This window comes from Leptodactylus fuscus, chromosome 1 (genome assembly GCF_031893055.1).
Source record: "Leptodactylus fuscus isolate aLepFus1 chromosome 1, aLepFus1.hap2, whole genome shotgun sequence".
Lineage (NCBI taxonomy): Eukaryota > Metazoa > Chordata > Amphibia > Anura > Leptodactylidae > Leptodactylus > Leptodactylus fuscus.
The window spans coordinates 116012844-116035791 of record NC_134265.1 but is presented as its reverse complement, the minus strand read 5'-3'; the positions used below and the strand labels follow the sequence as shown (position 1 = coordinate 116035791).

Here is a 22948-nt window from a genome sequence, read left to right as displayed (position 1 = left end):
CAAATAAATTTATGTTAAAGTGTACTTCCAATTATATAACATTTCATTTCGTATATGAATAGTACAGATGAATATAAGAAACGTAATATATTTTATTTAAGAAATATGTTCACTTCTCCATTTATCAGAACGCCATTTATATATAAGTCTATGGCAAGGGGAACAGGGAATTTCTTTTGGAGAAGAAATTGCAGATGCTACTTTCTGTTATACTGTAAGTGAAATAGTATGCACAACTTTATGTTTCAGGATAAGGCTCTATCACTGCACAGAATGAGGCAATGTATCAATTCACTAGTCAGAAGCAACCGCCTTCTCCCTCCTCCCCTCTCCATAGAGCTCTGTGTGTAAGTAGGGAGATGGATTCTATTAGAGATAACAGTCTGAGTGAAGGGAGAGAAGATGAAAGCAGCCTTATAAGTGGAGAAGGAAACCTATTTCTTACATTACAAAGTTTCTTAGATTCATCTGTACTACTTTATGAGAAGTTGTTTTATAATGAGGTACGCTTTTTGTGATTATAATGAGATACGCTTTTTATGATTTCTGCACTGTTCCTCTTCACATCAGACGGGAGAGAACATTTGTCTCTGTTGTCAGAGCTGTTACATTACTAGAAGACTCATTGTGCTGTTTTGACATATATCTGATAATAAGTAGATGCTAATACTTTGGTTTCCAACAGCTGCATCCTACTACATAACAGCTGCTTCTTCTCCAAATGGCCCTGCGGGATTATTCTAGTTCCAGGTGACTTACGTAAAAGTTCTATTCATTTATAACGATGATGGTAAACGGCCAATGTGAATGTGCTTGACCTGGGTATTTTTAGCATTAAATACACAGTGATTTTCTAACTGTACATACAAGTATATAACAACAAAAGACCTCACTTAAGTCAAGGTATGGTGGGAATGTCCTATTTCTGACGTCTAAGCCATAAACTCCATGATGGCTTCTTCTGTAAATTCTTAAGTTAATAACTGGTGGTCTGTGGTGTGGGTAAAACTAAAACTTACCGTAGGCCTGACATGATAGAGAAATAGTGCACAAATGTGCTCATATAGTCATAACATCCTATTACAATGAGACTGCCACTCGAAATTAGGCATAAAACAGACTAACATAGAATAATAAAACGGTTTGGATTTTTCAAGAGTCAAAATTTACAAATAAATGTACAAAGGTTTAAACGAACTGGTTACAGGGACTAGGAATAAATAATGGCCTGTGTTATAGAACTTCTACCCAACCCAATTTCAATAGCCCTGCGCTATGATTCTTCTCATTAGCATTAGTATGGTCTGTACTTCGGGGAAATTCCTATTACTCTCCTGCTTGTAGGATTAGTGTCTTATCGATGATAACCTCTGCTTCACATGTAATATTTTAGTCTTTCAGTTATGAAGGCAATTGGACATAAACAATATATAAATGGCAATACAGGCTTAAAAGTTGTAGAAAAGACATTTTAACACTTTGAAGAAGGAAAAAATCTTCCAGGTGAAAGGAACTTGTACCCATTTCCAGACGATAGTTTTAAGTTGCGTATAGAACCAGGCATGTTGATGGATGACGCCGACTGAGTTATATTTGCTACATTAATGTTTTCTGTATGTTTATGTCCATTTTGAGGGTTTTGCTGTGTGGCTTCGACATGCTTCTTCTGAACAGATAATTCCTTAAGTTCAAGATTATCCACAGCCTCTTCCTTCTTGTTATGTCGTGGTGACAAGTTTAATAAACTAAGAACGTCCTTCTTTGAAGTCATTGTTCCAGGAGCTCCTCGCAATATTTTGATAGGACCTGATGTATGCTGAGGGTTATTTGTCCAGAACATCTTAAGATTGTGGATGGCCTTCACCTTCTCATCAATTGCAGCAAGTTTTAATTTATCTAGATCAGGTGCATCAGCAGGGCTGGATCGGGCAGATCCAGCAGAGGAGTATGAAAGAGCTGGAGATGAGGTACTTCCTGCTGGAGACTGGTGACCTGAGCTTGGAGATATGTTTCGAGGAGATCTTGAAATGTGGGAGCTGTAAGGAGAGCTTGGGTATTTCAGTTTGAAAGGTGAATCTGAACTTGGAGAAGGCTGGTTACTGTGAAGACTTGCACCTTCCTTTAAGGATGAATCCGAATTTGCTGGACTATTATATCCTGAGCTCACCTTTTGAAGAGAAGAGCTTCTAGTAGGAGGCTTTGGTTTCACAGTAACAGGAGAAGGCAACCCCTTCTGAACAGGTCTACTAAAAGCACTTGTTTCTGATGACCTGAACGTAGAGCTGCCATTTGGAGTTGAAGCACCATCAGGTGAATGATTCACCCTGTTCAGACTGCCACTTCTTTGAAGACGTTCGACTGCAATCAAATGACTTTGGGTCTCCTCCAGGATTTTTTGCGCAAGTTCCTCAGGATTAAGTTTTGGGTTGCTTTCTTCTTGGGATTTCACTGTACTGTCTGTTTCAGTGCTAGATTGGTCTGATTCTCCAGTATCGGAGCTCGCAAGTTTACCAACTTTTTGGAAGGGTGAATTTGGACTTGGAATTAGAGCAAGTTTAACGGGTGAATTTGGTGTGCTTATGCTGCCTTTAGAGTTTACAGACACTTGAATTGTTTCCTGAACATTGTCCCTTCTGGGGCTAGAATCTAGATTTTCTGCGTATGACAATAGAGGTTCATTACTTATTATAGAAAACCCATCATACTCTTCTTGCTCTTCTTTGCTTAGTGACATCTGAGTCTGTGGGGAAGACTGGCCTCTCGTTGAGCCTCTAAGAGAATAAATATTTTTTGGTCTGTCTTGGTCCTGACGCACTTTGTGTTCTCCCTCTGCTAAACAGTCTGGCTTAGAGACAAAGCTCATTGATGATGCAATTGAACTTAGACTGTATACAGATATAGCATCTGAAGCCATGCTATCTGGACATGTTGGAGAGAAGGGATGGCCCAGATATCCTGGTGGGATTGGATTAGAGACAGACTGTGCAGATGCCAGGGATTCAAGTGATGAAGAACTATCAAGACTAAGGCGTTTTGGAAGCTCAGTGGAATCTGAAATATAGAGAAAGAATGTATCAGCATAATACAATACAATTTCCAATTTCTAATGCATGGCTTTTCAAGCTTTGTTTTTCACTGAGGCCTACCAGTTATAAAATGGCGAAACCTGGGCCTCTCACTGGTAGTAACTCAAGCTAAATATGTCTCCTAAATCCAGCAGAACATTAAAACGTTATGATGCAGCTAGAGAAATGACTGTGCACCATATCGTCACTTGTCTCACACCCACCTATCTAGGTGGAGCCCACCAACCAGACCTTGCCTAAAGTCACAGAAGCACTGTCCTAATGTATTATAAATTTTAGGAGCTATGTATAACATACAGAGTTAATATACTGTATTGTAAAGTCTATTGGATTTTTTGGCCTGAAACTGTAACCTGTTACTCATATAGCTGCAAGGTAGTGTCCTCTTTGTTGATTCTCTGTACAAGTACCTGGGATGCCTCATTTTGGAGCGGGCAGGAAGCACAGACCTAGGACCTCGTTCAATTATCGTTCCATTAAACTCACCAAAGGGTTTAGGGTTCAAGTGCCAAACATTTAAGACACCAACACAGACACTGTATGTGACTTACTAATAAAATAAGGCATACTTTGTTCAGATATCCTGACATGCTAGCAAAACCTTCCATATGCTGCAATTCGTATAACAACCACTGGGTGGCCATGTGTTTTGGGTTTTTTTTCAAAGCTGTTCATCTTGCTTGGTACATTTTAGTATACAGTATGTCAAGCTAAGACTCAAGGTAAAGACGGACACATCTGTGTTTTGAATTTTGGTACAATTCTGGTCCGAATTTATGGAAACTATGACATCTATGGTGAAAGACTTTCTATATGAACACATAGGTGCTAAAGGCAGTGGGTATAGTGATTATAAAGACAATCACACACTCTGGGGGACCAGCACATCCATGTATTGTAAAACTTTGTAGTTAGCTTTGTATCAGTGGTAGATTAGACCCCCCCCCCCCTCCACCAGATCTGCGAAAAAACGTACAAAAAAGGTGTTGTTTAAATGTCCATTTCCAACATGTTGCACCCAGTGGAATAATATACACTAGTCGCCGTGCCTTTAATCCACTGATGTATTCATGCATTGAGTGATTTATAGCAATCCCCTTATTACAGTTTCATGCAATGCAGCAATAGAAATCCCTGAATGCAGCCTGGATTTTCCTTACACCAGCACAATTTATCTCACATAAACTGCATTTATAGAAAACTTACCAAACAGTGCTAAGAGAGACTGTAAAGCAAACTGCATAGTCCTTTTGTTTGCTTGTTTGCCAGTTTTCAGTATGACTTCTTCCTGTCCCACTTCACACAGGTCAAAGCCTGGGAGGAATAAAAAACAGAACAGCTCTTTCTCAATATCATCAATCTTTAGGGGGGTGTAAAGATGGCTAGATTTTGACAGGTTCTTCAGATAGTCTCAGTCTCATATCTAGGGGTACAATAATACCAGTGTCTACCACTATAAGAACTACACTCTGACAACATACAGTTCTACAGTTCAGTCCTTTGCACCTTTTTAGGCTAAGGCCCCACATGGCAAAAAAGCGCAGCGGGAAAAACGGCAGCAGAAACGCATCACGGAGCTTTCCTCTGCTGACTATCTGCTTCAATTATACCAATAGGAAAACTGCTTGCGCTTCCGTAGGTATATTTGACATGCTGCATTTTCCAAAAACGCAACAGTTTTGGAAACCCCAGCATTTCCTCCGCGCATATTTTTATGCAATGTGTGGATGTACAGCAAATGAGGCCCGGGTCTTAAATGGGTACCCCCTTTCAGTATTGATGGCTATGTCAGTCGTATATACCATAAATACCTCATAGAAATGAGTCTCATCATTTATCTTATAGGAGCTCTATCAGCAAAATTATGCTAATAGAGCCCCACATATGCGTGAATAGCCTTTAAAAAGGCTATTCAGGCACCGTAAATGTTATATTAAACCCCGGTCCCATTTTTAAATAAAAGCATTTAAACATATATGCAAATCTTACCAAACGTGCACCATGGGCGGGGATAAACGATGCGACGTCAGCTTCGGGCACGCCTGCCTCTTCTGTCTTCTTGTAGTGATGCCCTCTGTTTCCGTGTCTTCTTCCGGCTTCTTCTCTTCAAATCCTGTGCCTGCGTAGTAGCGCTTCCCTCCGGAGCGCTACTGCGCAGGCTCACTTGCGAACTACCATTAAGTAAAATGGCGAGTGAGCCTGCACAGTAGCGCTCCAGAGGGAAGCGCTACTTCGCAAGCGCGGGATTTGAAGAGAAGAAGCCGGAAGAAGATACGGAACCAGAGGGCATCACTACAAGAAGACAGAAGAGGCAGGCGTGCCCGAAGCTGACGTCGCACTGTGTTTCCCCGCCCCCGATGCACGTTCGGTAAGATTTGCATATATGTTTTAATGCTTTTATTTAAAAACGTGACGGAGGTTTAATATAACATTTACAGTGCCTGAATAGCCTTTTTAAAGGCTATTCACGCACATGTGGGGCTCTATTAGCATAATTTTGCTGATAGAGCCCCTTTAAAAATGAAACCCTGCCTGTGCCCACAAGTGAATGGAGGGGGCCAGGCATGAATGTGTAGCTATATTAACTTGTATGCTAGTGATGTAATTTACCAAGCAGTCAATTCATATTTTTGGCTCCTAAACACCGTTTTACACTTAAATGACATTATTTTTTGTCTCATCTAATATTACTTGAGCTTAGACATGAATAACATTCTTCAAATGTCATCTATAATATCAGTGCCTGGAAGCCATATGTAATAGATGACATTACAAAATGAGAGTACATATAGAGCTCATTCATTTAGACTGTTCTCTCTATGCAGTAAAATATTTTATTACATATCTGTACTGTATGGTACTTTGTAAAAATATATATAAAAATTATATACCTAAAGCTGCTAAAAATTCATGACAACCAGGCAATCTCCAAAGCTGAACGCTGATAGAAACCTGGATGGGAACGGACGAGAAATCATGTTCTTTGTCTGTCTGCAGCTGAACGAGAACCTGATGCAGCTAAAAGGGAAAAATGATAATATTCATCATATAGGAGTAGTTATTAGTGGTTTTATAACAAGCAGCCTACTTAAAGGGAACCTGTGAAGTCAACATAGGGCACTACTGCATAGGATACTGCTTTTTTTTGTTGCAAATTTTGCTGCTGTTTGAGCCAAAGCCTGGATTGAATTTAGTAGAAGGGAGATGTATAAGAGTTTCCTATATATTCCCCGTTCTTATGGAAGCAACTGTTGGCTTTGGCTGAAAAAAAAAAAAAAAACACAGCAAAACCTGCCACAAATAAAGCAGCTTTTCCGCGACGTGCCACCTAAGCCCTATACTTACCTAGAGATGAGTCCGATGATTCACATCAGACTCATCACTGGTGCTTCGGGATCAGTCAGAAGTCAGAGACATACACTGTGGCATCATTGGGTATGGGACACTAAACCCTTGGTCCATAAGGACCTGCGTCTCAAATTGTCCTGAAAGGTTCCCCTTAAGACAATACGATTATGTCATACAAACAGCACTGGATAGTAGCTAAAATCCTGAGGACCATGTCCTAACAATAGCTGTTTTGCTGATTTTTATTTCTTTATTATGTATTTTTCGAGTATACAATGTACAGGATTAAAAGAGACACATGGAGAGCCATAAAATAGATCCCTTCCACATGTTGTGTTACTTTTGTACTAGCATCTAAAGTATGAAGTTGGTTTGATACTAATGTACATGGCTACATAAAATGGTTTAAGAGTAAGAATTTGGAAAGTGTTCAGTCATTGCTACTCAATGCAGTTATATATAAGACTCTTACAGAGGCATATATTGCGGAAGAAACTAACTCATGTTTGTGTACTTACCATTCCAACCATATTTTTAACAGCCTTCAGAAGCCAGCAGATTACAAGCAGAAAAATAAAGTTTAGCGCAGGAAAAAGAAAAGAGAAAAAGAACCTTAAAACTCGAGCATAGGTTACAGTGCAACATTTTCATTCATTTCTGAGCATGCTGAGCAAGGTGGGATTAGCAACACTATAGACATAGACATGCATCAGCAACAAGCTTGCAGCACCCCATTTATTTCATGGAGATGTTGTATCCTGTTGGGGCTGCTCTTCAGAATATGTTAAAGGTAAATTATCACATTAAATATGCATGCTATCCTTATATTGCCGTGCAGGAGAGGCTGAGCAGACTGGTATATAGCTGCATGGGAGAAGATTCGGAATAACCTGTAACTTCTTGAGTGAAATCTTTGTTCTGTATTATTAAGGGTCCAGTGGGAGGTCCTAATGAATGAGTGACAGCTAACTCTATGCTTGCTTATATAGGGAATATTGTAGCAGGCAACCAGCAGGGATCTCAGTCAAGTAAGTTACACATAATACTGAATCACGTGCTACAAAACTATATAAGCATTAGTCGTTCTGCTCCACCTCTCTACCATCATGCTTGTAGTTTCAACTGCACTTTCATGGGGACAAGTTCTTTGCCACTATAAATGAAACTCACACTCTCTACTATAGATGTATAAACAACAATGGAGCGTATAGCTCCTCTGCCCCATGTATTACACTCCTTTCAAAAAACTGTATATAACACACCTTGTACATTATCTGTACACGAATAAAAGCCTGTTGATTCACTTCAAGGCGTATTATATACAGTTTTTTTTAAAGGATCGCAATACGTGGGGCAGAGGAGCTATACGCTCCATTGTTGTTTATTGTCTGGCACAGTTCAGTCTACGTGACGACCGGTTGCCCCTATCGTTTGCAGCCCTAGCCAAAAAGGCATTCCCCCTATATACAATCTGCTCAAACATCCTATTTGGATAAAGCAAGTTCTCCCCTGGTCCTCAGAGGAAGGTTCCAGGACGAACAGGCGAATTCAACGTTTTGGCAGTTGGAGCACAACTCTTCTTTTTCCTCAACCACTACTATAGATGTAGATTGATTTGATTCTTTTCGTTCCCTCTATTTAAATTTTGTAATTGTGCATTTTCTCTATAACAGTGCTTAGTGGGTGATGGAGGGGGCTCGCTAGTTGAAGATGAAGTAGACTGTGTTGACAAGAAGAGGCAATCAGTCTCTTGCTGCTGCTCCTCCTCCCCTCTCACAGCCTAACACACAGGATGAGGCAGAGGTGGTAACGTTCATTCCCTGTGTCTTTAGGTATTGTGTTACTGGAAACTTTAATGACTTTTTTGAAGACATTTTTGTAAACATTTAAAGAAACCGTATTGGCAGAGAAATGGGTTACAACTGCTGGAAAGTGGAGAGGATCCATAATTATGACCACATAGAAATAGTGTCATAAAATAAACACCAATTCCTAAGAAATAGTGGTTCACTATGGTCTATTTTTTATTCCATTACCATTATAATCACTGGTTTATTAGGAGTGGTATTCCCTATTGACTATTTTTTTCCCTCTTTGATCATTCTGGTTTCTGGAGGAACTATAGCAAGTTTATAGTGTATGGACCTAATATTTTAAAAGGGGGAAATGACATTTCAGCTGGCATGCACATTGAGTCTGCTGACATGGGATCTGGCATGCGGGTGTACATTTCGCTGCTATCCCATGTACAGTGACCATATTGGTCCTGCAATGAAAATGTACCTGTCCTTTACGCACATGGTAAGAACAAAAGCTAGCGTGCAAACAAGACAAGGAGTTCAAGCTGCAAATCTGGTCCTGGTAGTTTGTTTAGACATTCATAGCATTCTTGAGATAGATCTGTTTTCACTTTTGGATCAAGCATGCAAGCTCATAGCACAGATCAACTTAAACACAATCTGACAGATGGCTATAGACTATTTCAAGCACATGACAAACAAATGGATTATTTATTGAAACACATAATCGATCGCTCTGCTCTTAACCATGCTGGCAACATTCATGCACTGGTGGGATTGGCTTCAAGGGTGTTAGTATGAGTTATACTGGATTGATAAGTCACAAATACATTGCAATATAAATGCCAGAATGTACATAAGAGTATAAAATATAAGAACCACATGGTCCAGCTTGGCAGACATTGTTTTCTGTGTACTCTGTTGAATGCTTCGACTACTTGCTGAGCACTTCCATTGGCACGCCTGGCATGACTTACCCGATTAATCAGCTGTTCTCCGGTTTCTGAAGCAGTGATAAGTTTACAAAGAGCCTGAAGAGCAGCATGCGGCAAGCCTAAGGAAGAGAGCACATAGCTCTGGGTGAATTATGACAATCTATGGACAATCATTTATGTAACATTGCCAATGTAAGAGTTCACAACCTAATGGTAAAACTATACATTTTGAGCTGTATATGAACATTTACATGAGGAAAAAAGACCCTGTTCTGAACACTGCTGTAGGACTTATCCCACTGCTAAATCGGGGCTGTTCCTCTGCTATTTGTCCTGAATATTTATGAATAAATAGACAACTGGGCATTACCATGTTATTTATGAAGGAGGTATGTCCCTACACCGCTAGCTGATTGAACAGTGGCACTATTTGGATGGGCACAATCCCAAATAGTAACTCTCTGCTGTTCCAAATAATACAACACATTGAAGTTTATGAGACATTATTGCAGTACCTAAAGCCGCTGCTACACTTTGTACAGCAAGTGAGCAGCGTGCCGCGCTTTCCAGGAGTAGCTGATCTGCGGAGGTCTCAGGTGTCGGACCTTTGCAGATCTAATATTGATGACCTATCCTACAGACAGGCCATCAATTTTAAAGATAGGATATCCCCTTTATTGAGCTGTATGGAAGGCCTGGAATACGTGTACATAACTAGAAGAGGCAGCAGATGTTACTTATTGCTGACTGTCTGACATTACATGCTAGAAATGTGAAATTATTCTATGGATTCTAGCAATGCAAAAGTCCCAGACCATACAGGAAAACAGATGTTACTCTGGGCTTTTCTGACAAGGCTTATGATCACAGGTTACATACTTTTACAAGAATCTAACAGATCAGATAGAAATGCTGAATCTACACAAAGCTCTGAATGACTATATTTGGCTTTCAGCTAGAGATACGATGGATACTTAAGATGCGCAGCTCTTATCACATGTTGGAGCACACTGGACGGAGTTGTGGGGCCATACTGGACCTATGAGAATTGTATAATTGGGTTTAGTAGATGTTCGCTATGTATTTTTAGTTTAAGCCTTTGATGAGCTTTGTTTTGGGCCTAAAATACATTTTTTCGGTGCCCTTTCTCTTTCTTCTTGAGCAATGCACATTAGCTTTAGGTATATATTTTTTTTCTTGTACTATCCTTATTCTTCTATAAGTATTGACAAGACTGTGGCAGCTATGGTTCTTATGAAATGGATAAAGAAACTTCGCTCCAATATTACTGTCAGGGGAATAGAGAACAAAGCTTTTGGGAAGGAGACACAATTATGTTTTTATCGAGTTTTTCGCAGGCACAGAAATTGCCTTGTTTTTTTTTTGTTTTTTTAAAGTTGAGCAATAACTTCCATTTTATTAATACTTTTCTGCTGAAGCTATGACAGCTCCTTCTTTATTAGTATAAGAATTGAAAGATACCTAAGAGGGACTGGATGGTTGTACTGCACTGCTGAAGTCGATCACCAGGGTCAGATGTTGGAAAAAAAACAGCAGCAGGAAGACCGCTGGACGGCGGGTCAAGTCGAAATCCTACAGCTGTTAATAGTGACTGCCAGCCTGGGATTCCACCCACTTTATTCTCCACACTCTGCTGGGATGTGTACATGGAGTTACGCTGTCCATTCTGAATTCTCTGCAATGACTTTTCAACCTGTGAAGTAACAACATGTGATTGACTGGAGTTTATAAGCAAGGAACATGTAGCAGATTTCTTGCCGGATGACATTCTAAGTAGATATCGGCCAGGAAAACAGGAAAGCTTGGCTGAGGTCATATATGTAAATTACAAGTCAGCGTGGTCTCATCCTTAGGTTAATTCCCGGCACCTAATGCAAGCAAACATGATATACCAGACACATAATTTGATCTTACCAGATGTAATAAAACCCTTAGAGCATCTCTTGCACGGTCTGGATTCTGGAGGATTTCTGATAGGGCTTGACCAATGAGTGATGACGTACTGTTCAGCTTCACATCACTTCCGATAAGCATGAATCCTGAAGATGAAATCAGTACAATTCACTATAGTTATGTCTATTATTTATAATTGTTTCTTTAATTTTGATTATTATGTATTAATATTTATGACAATTTTTTTTAACCAATACCTCGCCAGATATTATTTACTTATTCCTTTTAACCTTGAAAAATAAGGGCTACTAAGTAATAGAAAAAACTGAGCAGCGCTTATATTTGTATAAATTGTTCCCTGGTTATATCATGATAATAATAATAATAATAATAATAATAATAATATAATAGTTATAATATAATTGTGGCAGGAGCATAGCAATAAGTTTCTACCAGGCCCTGGACCACATAAAATATTCCCTCTGCCACATAAAATATACCACTATTCCAAATGGCAGATTTTGCATCTGAAAGCTACAGATCAAACATGCAGCATAAATTGACAAGCTGCAGCAAAAAAGTGCCCCATTGCCACTGCAGTTTTCCCACAGCGCTTTTCACAGAAAGGGTCCATTCACACGGAGGAAAAGGAACCCATTGAAGTAAAGCACTGAAATTCCACACCAAATTCCTCACCATTTTCCTCTGTGTGAATGGACCCTAGACTGCAGAGGTTTTTCTGCAGACTTTCTGCTTCCATTATACCAATAGGGAAAACGCCAGTTTTGAAAATCACAGCATGTATTGTTGCAAATATTTTTTCACAATTTTTCGCTGTAAAATGCTGGGGGGGGTTTCGCCGGCGTTTCCACCATGGCATTTATGCCACATGGTAGCCCAGCCTTACATGTTTTTTGGTTTTTTTTGTCTTGCTAAAACACTACTATGGCATATGTTAGCTGTAATATCCAAATATAAAATATACCACAATCTTTGTTTTTTTGTGTGGTGCATTTTTTGGTTATTAGCTTTGTTTCAAAACACAGCATGCTGTGGGTATGGCATTTTTTTTCTGCCATTTTCATGTCCTATAGCGAAACCTATGGAAATATGCCATGTTACAAATGTCACAAAGAATGTTTATTTAAAAAAAAAAAAAAGTGCTACACTGATGCCATTTTTTTTTTTTTTTTTACATGAGTGCTGCATTTTTGAGAGCAAAGCCTTAAAGGGTAATAAATAAATATGTCACCTCTGCCCTCCATCCTGCCCTGCTTATTTATAGGTAGCAGTGTTGACCTATTATGTGTGACACATCAGAACTGCTGAGGTTGTGGTAAACCTGCGGCTTCTTCCAGTTTCTTCCAGCACTAAAATACTTTCAGAAAGCTGCGCATCTGCATTTATTGGCCACAAGTGGCAAATTAATTGTCTGCAGTATAAATAATTAACATGGATCCAAATTAAGCCATCCATTGCATTCTAGGCCATACTACTAGATTATTACATTTATCTGTAATTATTACCACCAAAACAGAAAGCAGGAAATCTATTCGTAAACCGCATTCTTCCAGTGATCTAGCTGTGGGCTTTACATTCAGTTTCTTAACTTAATAAACAGGTTATACTGAAATATTGATCACAACCTTTTCCTTGCCATTATGTTTCGGTTAACATATGAGAGGCAATAAACAAGAATTTCACCGCACTAAAGAATACTGATCAATAATTTAATTTGCTGAACTTTGTGGATTACTGTACAGAGGCAGATTAGTTACTGCCACATATGGAGAGCTGTAGCAATCCTGTATCACACATGGTATAAAGCATCGCTTTACTGCACCATCGTCTGCAGTCATAAAGCTGTAATTCAACCAATCAGCAATTAGCTTCACACCAAGTAATATTAGATTATTAAGAGCAAAGGTCTAATTGCTTCCCATTAGGAAGTGCCAATACATCTCAGCTGCCTGCTCTAAACAATGTGGTACAACATTTGTATTCCTCACAATATACGCTAACAATTGGGGATCTTTCCTTAGATCTCTGCATTGTGGCGTTCCTCTGTTGTTCCTACTCACAATTTCTAAATAAATTGATACCTGGGTGTTACCATTTGTGTTTGTTTGGCTACACAATGGCCAATAAATCGTGCCAGTCCCAGACTATGTAGGAATACACTCCTCTTCACCAGGCGAATGGTAACCCCCAGTATTCAAGTTAACAGAGAAATGGCACAATACAGAGTTAGGAGAAAAGTTGGTCAAACAATGTCAAAGAAAAATAGAAGGATTTACTAAACATATCTGGAGAGGTGAGCAATCCTTCTTAGGTTAGAACAATGCTATACTATGTAGACTCATGAATAGTTGGGTATACTGGTTATGTGATGGACATATAGGCATATACATACATGTATGCTGACTTTGAGGTGACATATGACAAATGTGTTCATGTAACCCAGGATTCAAAGTAGAGTTTTAATGGGACAGGCAAAAACGTAGTTCCCAAAACATTATTATATTACAACAAATTTGGATTTTGGTCCACTTTAACTCAACATAGTTACAATAAAATAAATATATTTGCATATATAAATATAACATATAAATATAAAGGGGTTGTCCAGATACTACCAGTAATATTCACACTGGTTAAAGGCTGGGGTCTGGACTCAGTTAGGCCGGTGCTTATATGGCTGCTACATGTATCAGTTTGATTGGATATTCCTAAATGGGGGGCAGTGACAATTCTGCGCACATAGCAGAGTAAGGCCTTGTTCACATCTGCGTTGGTAATCCGTTTGGGGGAGTCCGCACAGGGACCCCCCCAAACGGAATACCAAACGCACTGGGAAGCCTAGACTATAATGGGGTCTTTGTGCTTGCCTCGAGATTTCTGCAGGGAACATGTGGACAGGAAAGTACTTCACAATCTACTTTCCTGTCTGCGTGTTCCGTGCAGAGATCTCACTGCAAGCACACGGACCCCATTATAGTCTATGGGGTCCGTGTGCTTTCACTGCAAACCACTTGCAAATGCATTTAGTAGTCCGTTCGGGAGGGGGGTCCCAGTGCAGACGCCTTCTAACGGATTACCGATGCAGATGTGAATGAGGCCTAAGATACTACTGAGCGACACTTGTTCAACACAGACATTTTGCAGAAAAAAAGTTTTCACTGGCTCAATTTAAAAAATGTGCCAGACAGATATACAGAAGACTGTGTCAGAGCACTGCTGGGGATCAGTCACTTTTCCTGCCTCAGCTATGTCTAGTACAGCGTTCCATCACTGTCTGAAATCTTATTTCCCCCGATCACAAAAGCTTTATCTGTCATCTGTTTTCTATTGATGAGGCAGCCTTGCGTATTAATATTTTGGACCGTAATCCATCCCTCAGCAGAAACAAATTAATTCCATTTAAGAGCCTAAACTTACAGAGGCTGATGCTTGAGTTATTTTTCAGAAGGATCCATCACTCTGAAAACGGTATCCAAATTACCTGTATCATGTTATAGAGCTGGGAGGGCAATTGCTGATCAGAGCCGCCCACTGGACTCCTAAGTATGGAAAGAGCAGGGGTTTCATTCAATATGCTACAAATTATACTGCATCTTTACCTGCACAATTCCATATCCCTTTGCTCCTCTCCTCCTTCTCTATAACATGATGCCTCTATATTGGATAGCATTTTCATGGTGACATGTTTCCTTTAAAGAGGACTCCCCGCTTCTCCTGACATGTCTGTTTTAATGAATACTTGTATTCTCTGTGTTGTTCTGTTCTACTGCTATCTCTCCTAAAGTACATGGACATGGCTATGTTCACACCTGTGTTAGAGACTCTGTTGCAAAATGAAAGACACTGGAGTGGAAGCCCAATGGACCCCATTATAGACAAGTATTACTTTTGAGCTCCTTTGGTGTCTATAATTTTACGCTTTCATTATTTCCATTGCTCTGCTCCTACAAGAATGGAAGAAAACAGATGCTGGGTGCCAGTGCGAATGTATCCTTATTGGGCATTATCATTGGCATTGACAAAGGTCTGATGCTCCAGAAAAGTTACTCCACAAATACTAATATTATGGGGAATACAAACATTATCGGAGAGCTAGCAGGTCCTCTATACATACATTTATGCATTAAAACATGTCCTTTTTTTAACACAGAAAAGTTTTCCTTGACTGATTCTAAAGACATTGTAGATTCTAATCTGATTTTATTGCAGATACTGAACTGTTAAAGTTCCTACTACAAGGCTCAGAAAAAGTGATGACAATTGAAGATATACTGCAAATGTAATGTCAAGTAGCGAGGCACAGTTACAAATGACATGGATAGCAGCTGCGTCCAATAAAAATGATGTACAGTGTAGACACAAAGTAATTATCATACCTGCCCAGTTTGATGGATGTGAGTATTGCTTACTGCTCTGCACTGTTTTCATTGCCTCCGAGAGGGAAGCGCTTGCTTTCATTCCATTTAAAAGTGACGAGTAAAAAGCGTGAACAAACATTTTTGATGCTGCAACTGGAACAGGCCAAAGAGATACAAGGACACATTGGGCCCCAGCAGCCAGGAAGGCTCGTGTTAAGCCGATAACTCCATCTGCTGTGACTTTGTTGCTGGATTCCTGGTAAGATCCTAAAACTACTAACTTAACAGGGAGCCGAAGATCCAGGACATCTGCCGCTGTCAACAAGAATTCTTGGAGAGGTGGACAGTCTGATATGCTCTCCACATCACTGGCATCGTCCTGCATGTGTAATGACTCTGGAATGGTGTAAGTGTTGCCAAAGGTGCTTTTGTTTGTCCCAGAGTTGTTCTCACTGTTAGGAGTTAGTATGAGTGCTGCAAGTTTCCATGAGATGTGGGTGGCAAAGTGGACGCATTCAGCTTGTGTGAGTGCACTCATCACTTTGTCTTTTGTAGCTGAACTGCCAACAAGAGGTTGGCATCCCAACAATTCAGCCACCATGTAGGCCTCCTCTTCCGCTGAGGGCATTGGACCCCATAGCCATCTATCCATCACTGATGGGGGAAGTTTAGGGTTTCCTATGACAGCTGCCATCGAGGTAGAACTTGAGTATATTGGAGCATTCTTTCGCAAGTGAGACTGCAAAGTACATATACAAAAATATGGTCAGAATCATATTGCAAAATGAGCTGAATCAATGTGAATGGGTTTTCCACTTCTCAGATATCTTTATATATACAAACCATTGGTACAGCCTTGTGTTAAAGTTGTATTGGCTATTGACAGTGCATGTTGCAAAACTGTGACAGAAGGCATATGAAGAGAGAGAAGAAAAAAGCATCAAGCCATATGTAGCTAAAATGATGCCTTTCTGTCTTCCATACAAGTAATATTGTATTTTAATACATTCGCATACATGAGGCCGTGAAGGGGTTGTATAGACTAAAAGCAGGGAATAATAAGGCAACTATTACTCGCTTGGAAAATTCCCTTTCATTCTAGCACCACTATTCTATTGCTGACCTGCCAACCATTGACATGTGGCCAGTGTTCTTGTGCCTTATATACAGGCATCACCACTAGCTGCAGTAGTCACGAGGGCACAGTCGCTCGGACAGTTAACAAAGACCAGCGGCAGTGACGGAGCGGTCGGAAATTTACCTGTATTATTACTATTATTTATTTATTTATTTATTTTAGTATCTGCCTCCAGTTTATTTTCTCAAATCTTTGTCAACCCTGTAAGTAATTATTTCTGATAAAATCCATACACATATATTGTGATGAATTACGTCCTCTACAATGAACAGTGCATGGCTGGAAAGCTCCGTTTAGCCAGAGGCAAGGTTTCTTTTTAGCTGGATTAGCACATGTAGTTTTGATGTAGTTTTTGTTTTTTGTATTATTTTTTTGCCGATGGAGGGAGTGGATTTGAAAAGCAGGAAAAAGACTGATAGGACTCCACTCCAGAGATGGCGCAAAAAGTGCATGTGTGAACCCAGCCTGACAAAAGACGTACTGTACTAAGAGTGAAAATATTGGTAATGACATTTAGTAATAAGTATTGCTGTTTCCTTTCCTGGCATGTTACATAATAAATTAAGCAAAACTCGTAATTTGATAACTTTTTTTTCCCATAATGCACAGCTATTGAACCCATCTTCGCTGTGTACTGTTTGATGCCTGCTTTTTTATTGTGACTTATTACTGTAGCTCATCCTTAAATCATAACTTGCTCCTTTCAAGTGTGGTCCTGCCCTGGATAATGTAATTATAAAAATAAACAGGTCACTGCCTCCATCATGATAAGAACACTCATCTGCTGCTGTGAAAATAATGACTGATACAAAGGGTACACGCATTAAGAAGATGAAGGCTGTAAAAAGTGTACTTTAATATACCCTGTAATAACACTACCTAGTTGGTTGCCACAGGTAACAATATATTTTCTGAGGTATACAGTCCGTAAACGCCTTTCACAGACAGGAGGACAGCAATTTACAGGGGAGTGAGATGAACTCATCTTCTTTACCCTTACCTTGGAATTTATGTTCAGAGATCGGATGGAAGGGACGGCAATGAGACTGAAGCGTTCATAAAGATACTCATTTGATGAGCTCCCTTTTAAGAGAGCAAATGGAATCAGGTAGAGCTCTCCCTCTAATACCAGCACCAGCTGTCGGTGTCTCCCCACAGGTCCGCTGGAATGCATAAGTCCCTGCAGAGATGAAATATAAAACGTCCTATTACTCTAGCAGATGCTGTCTCGTGTCATCACATAAAGATAACATTTTTATCAGAGTTTCCTTTCTATCCCATAATGTTTAAACACTTGGTAATTGCCATAGATGGTTGACCTTGAGAGCCTATTAGTGCCGTCGGGATAGGACAAAAAGATAAAATCACTGTAACAAAAATGAAATTATTTTAGCATGCTTTTGTCTTTCACTTCACTCAGGAATGTCGTTGTATGATTACTATAAGTAGCATAGCAGCTAGCAATGTGTCCTTACAGCATTAGAGTTTTCTTGGCACAAATTGCCAAATTGTGTTTTTTTGGCTGCACATTGCTAATTAGGGCCTAAGGGGGCATTCACACTACGTATACTGAAGCTTATTTTGAACGTAAAACACGTTCAGAATAAGCGGCGTATAAAGCAGCTCCATTCATTTCTATGGGAGCCGGCATACGAGCGCTCCCCATAGAAATGAATGGGCTGCTTCTTTCACTGCGAGCAGTCCCATTGAAGTGAATGGGAAGTGCCGGTGTGTACGGCTTGGCATGAGCAGAGCTTGCCGTATACGCCGGCACTTCCCATTCACTTCAATGGGACTGCTCGCAGTGAAAGAAGCAGCCCATTCATTTCTATGGGGAGCGCTCACATGCTGGCTCCCATAGAAATGAATGGGAAGTGTTCGGCAGCCCTGCTGTAACGCCGGCGTGTACGGCTGTGATACACGCTGGTGTTACGTAGTGTGAATGCACCCTTAGTCTTAGGGTAAGTTCACACAAGGTTTTTTGGTCAGGATTTTGAGGCCGTTAGGGTAAGTTCACACTGGTTTTTTTTGGTCAGAACCTGTGGCAGAGGCCGCATCAGGTTCTGGACCAAAAAATGGGTAGCTGGGACTGAATGGCGATGCACTGCACCGGCATCCAGTTGCAAACTCCGCTCCGGATCAGGCCCAATGAATGGGCCTAGTCGGGAGGAGCGAGTGTCTTGAGGCCGAATCGTGAGGCGAATCGGCCTGAAGAATGAGCATGACCGTTCTTTTTTCCGGGAACCGGAAAAACGGCTCCCGGAAAAACGACCTGACCAATGACCCAATGATTGACGCAGATACGGCCTCAAAATCCTGACCAAAAAACCCTGTGTGAACTTACCCATACAGTATATGGCAATGACCAGAACTAATAAATTGTCATAATTGGATATTCCTTAAAAATCAACCAAACCAAATAGTCATGTTATAATACATAACTCTCTGTCTCATATTTATACACAAACATACATTTGCAGAATCAGTTACTGTATAATCGGGTGTCTGAATTGCAAGAAATCTCTTTTTCATGTACAGAATATTGATGAATATTTTAAAGAACCTCCTGAGATTCACTTGCATAGATAGTCATACATAAGCATAGCATGATAGTCCTACACATCATGTTTAGTGCGCTACTGATGTTTTCCCAAGAATTGTACATAATTTACTGGAATCTCCTCCTTGTGCTCATTTCGCATCCCAAGCTCACATCAGTGCATGCGCTAGAAACCGAGATTTAGGGTCAGCCATGCTGACATTAAGATGCCTCAGGAGACTTCATGAGAAACCTCTTCACTTCATTCTGACAAATTGTTTACAAAAACCAATGATTCCTTGAGGGAGGCATCCATAGACCAAAAGCCCATGGTGAACTTGCTCACATTCTCTGAAGCGAAATTTACCAGCATTTGCTCAATCTTTCCTTTCCCTGCACAGTATGAGCTGACAAGAAGTATCTTCCCACTACTGGGAAGTGTTCTCCAGAAATATTTTCCTTCTATATTACGTTTGACTTAGTGCTCTCAAAGCATTAGCTCCAGGTAACTTTTAGCAGCTACTGTAAGTCATAGTGACAAGTGCCTAAGCACAGTTCCAATTTAGAAGAAACCCCTGAGGTTTGGTATTATGGTTTATGGAAGCGGCATGCAAGAGCAGCGCAAATGAAATAACAAAGAACATTTGCATTTCCCTTCCATTTACAGTCATTAAGTAAAATAAAATCCCTAAAATGAAGACGGTGCAAACACATTAATATTAATGAGCGAGGGGAAAATAAGCAACACTCATGTGTTCATATGAGAGGAATATGCAGATATTCATGTAAACAGGGAGATAGATTTATAGAAGTAATATCATACACAAGTGGGCTGAGAGGAGAAACATGCATATTATTAAATGTAATGCTTAATATACAGTAACCGCCCTCATTATAGCACCGCAATGTGCCCGCTCTGCTCCATATGTCCAAAAGAATGTCTTAAGTAAAAAGAAGAGCTGAAAAATAAGGCTGGCAATAAATCAGAAAACATATAGTTGTGTCGCTTTTATCATACAATGATGTCCATTGTCCAGGGACTGATGAGACAGTTGTGCACGGAAGAAGAATGGAGGACTTGGAAAGCCCATTTTAATGATTATGGGGGTCCAGTAGTGGAGACCCCAGGATTCAGACACTCTGTGGATCCTGATAAACGTTCATTGTAAGACAACTGCTTTAATAATAGGGTCAAGATTAATGCATGCTTCCTCAGAATAGACACCTGTCTAAGGTGTATAGACTGAAACTTTGTGCCTGCTCATCGAATATGAGAATGGGAAGTTTCAGCTTTCAAGGCCACAAACAATTGACATGACAACTATAGAGGAGTTTATTGCAAAGCAAATAGGTCTAACCCACTGAAATTTACCAACCATTCTTAAGGTTTAGCTGGTGTATGTGTATTGCAAAATAAACTTTAAAAAGCAGTTTCCTCTCACTAAAATCGCCTGCACACAGTGCTGAACAATAATGAGAAGAATTGGAAGTGAGAACATCTGCACCTTCTCTGTATATCTTGTATACAAAACACAGGTTACACTAATGTAATGAGATATTACCATTAGATTACTGTATGAGCCTGTACGGGCATAGCAGAGAACCTACACATTCTGGGCTGACATATTTTGGGCTGTTACATCCAATTTTGGTACATCTCATTTTAGCACCTTTTTATTATTCCAATGCACGACAAAGAACAAATTCATTTCTCAAGTTGAGACATGGGGATGTGGAAAACTTTTTAGACACATTTATTAAGCCATATTCACGATTCTAATGATTCAGAATTTTAATGCATGTCGCCAAATTGTTTTTCAGCGTATGAGTAAAATTTGTGCACATGGACACACGTTTGGCATATACTAAGCCAACTATCAACATAACATGGATGCAAATGGATCTGAGTTTTTTTTTATTATTAATATTATTAGCACTTACGATACTGTAAGCTGATGGCAAACTAGTTACATCAGTTTTCTGCCCGCCATTTCCCCCATTTAGGGTTAAGTGCAGTCCATGTTGTTCTGCTTAATTTGTACAAGTTTTCTCTGAAGAAACTCTAGTGCTTGCATAATGCAAATATGACGCACCCTGGGACAAGCTGGATAGAAGAAGCATGATGTGGGATCAGGTAAAGACGTGTGGCCACCATGGTCCTTTTAATGAGCTGATTATATTTGTATATTATTGCTAATATAGTCACAGTGGTTTTCGGACAGTCTTCCAGTCCTTTGCTCCAATGACTGGGTTCATTTAATGTGACCACTGAACTTAATATTTTTTCCGAATATACTCCAAACATGTAATGATGGAGAGCTGAGGCATCCTACACTATGCTTATGAATTATTCAACAACTAATTAATTCCTACCAAGAATATTCTGCTGACTTTAGTGTGTGAAATTTTAGTCTTAGATCTGTCATTGGATTCCTTTTAAATACCAGCCGTTCTGTGCTCAAATCTTTTCTACCCATGGGAATCATTTCCAAAGGAAAGCTCTAAGGTGATAATATCTGGGAGACATGTTTTCATATAATGTATTTATTATGCGTTTGTTAGCAGGAAACCTTGATTAAGTGTTTATAAAGAAGTTAAGATGCATTTCATATGGCTTCTATTCCAAAGGGTTAACATTTTCAACATTACCGCACCAGTATCTCTTTAAAACAAAAAACCAGGCAGGTTAATATATGTAAGATACTAGGGTCAGCTAACATACCAGAGCTGGTTATTCTTAGGTTATATTCACATCTGAGCAAGGCTCTCCATCATTTGGGTTCGCCAGGAGAATGGAATGATGAAGAGCCAGACCCAGTGAACACCGGCAGACCTCATTGATTATAATGGAGTCTGCCGATGTTCACGGTGTTCTGCCGGTGCCGGACTTTTCTCTCCTCCTATTTCTGACAGTTTCTGCAGTGGAGTCTCCTCCAAAGCAGACTCCAGTGAAGATGTGAACTTAGCCTTATACTTTGCTTTCTCAACTACAGATCCTTAACACAACAGACAGTCGCAACTACTGCTTCATGTTTCTATGTTATACAGATGAAGCTGCAAAATCAACGACCACTTCAATGAAATCACCCAGTGCTCCACATCTTCTGACTGAAGTTGCACCTTATGTTATCTTCCCCTACATGCACTCTGCATATAATACTGGGATACTGTGAATTTTCTGTTCTATTTTAACTTCTACCTGTTCCAATGGTAAATATTAGTTGTTATACTGGGGTATTGCACCCCTGTAAGATCCTCCATGTCTGCTTTCACTGTACAGTATGCATGGTCTTAATTAAATGCCTGTCAGTATAATGATGACAGAATACAACACGGCACTATCTATATAAGTATTGCAATGTATTAAAAAAACAAAAAGAAAACATTCACTTCCTCCACCAAAATGTGTTGTAAATAAAAAAAAAATAAAAAAATGCACATACTGGTAATTGCCGTAATGACCCGAGCAATACAACTGACGCATTATTTACTGCACATGGTGCCATTACAAAAAAATCTAAAATAACAATGCCAGAATTTTTTTGTCTGTAATAAAAAAAAGGTTAAAATGTGATAAAAAAAAAAAAGTGTTCCCCAAAATGGCACAAAAATATCAGGTCTTCTTGCAAAAAAAACTCTTATACTAATCCATTACACAGAAAAATAAAGTAAAAGTTCTTGGCTTGTCCTTCCTACTTCTCACAAAATAAACATTCATAACTAAAAGTAATTTGGATTTCAATCTTAGCCAATAGAAAGCAACTAAACCTGAACAAACAAGTGTACCTTCTGAGGGCTACCTCTAAATTT

General features: G+C 39.7%; 1 protein-coding gene across 4 annotated transcripts in view; it reads right to left on the bottom strand.

Annotated features, from left to right (window-relative positions):
* Positions 1-523: 523 nt before the first annotated feature.
* The window catches only part of TTC28 (tetratricopeptide repeat domain 28), a 450602-nt gene continuing 428177 nt past the window's right edge, over positions 524-22948 (bottom strand). For 3 of the 4 annotated variants that reach the window (XM_075276534.1, XM_075276536.1, XM_075276537.1), the window contains 9 exons: positions 17600-17779; positions 15480-16200; positions 11104-11228; positions 10651-10882; positions 9211-9287; positions 6953-6976; positions 5978-6104; positions 4293-4400; positions 524-3051 (listed from right to left, as the gene is read on the bottom strand). In XM_075276534.1, coding sequence (XP_075132635.1) covers positions 1472-3051; positions 4293-4400; positions 5978-6104; positions 6953-6976; positions 9211-9287; positions 10651-10882; positions 11104-11228; positions 15480-16200; positions 17600-17779 — 3174 coding nt within the window. In that variant the 3' untranslated portion in view covers positions 524-1471. The remainder of the gene's footprint in view (positions 3052-4292; positions 4401-5977; positions 6105-6952; positions 6977-9210; positions 9288-10650; positions 10883-11103; positions 11229-15479; positions 16201-17599; positions 17780-22948) is intronic. The other variant, XM_075276535.1, reaches the window with a different exon arrangement.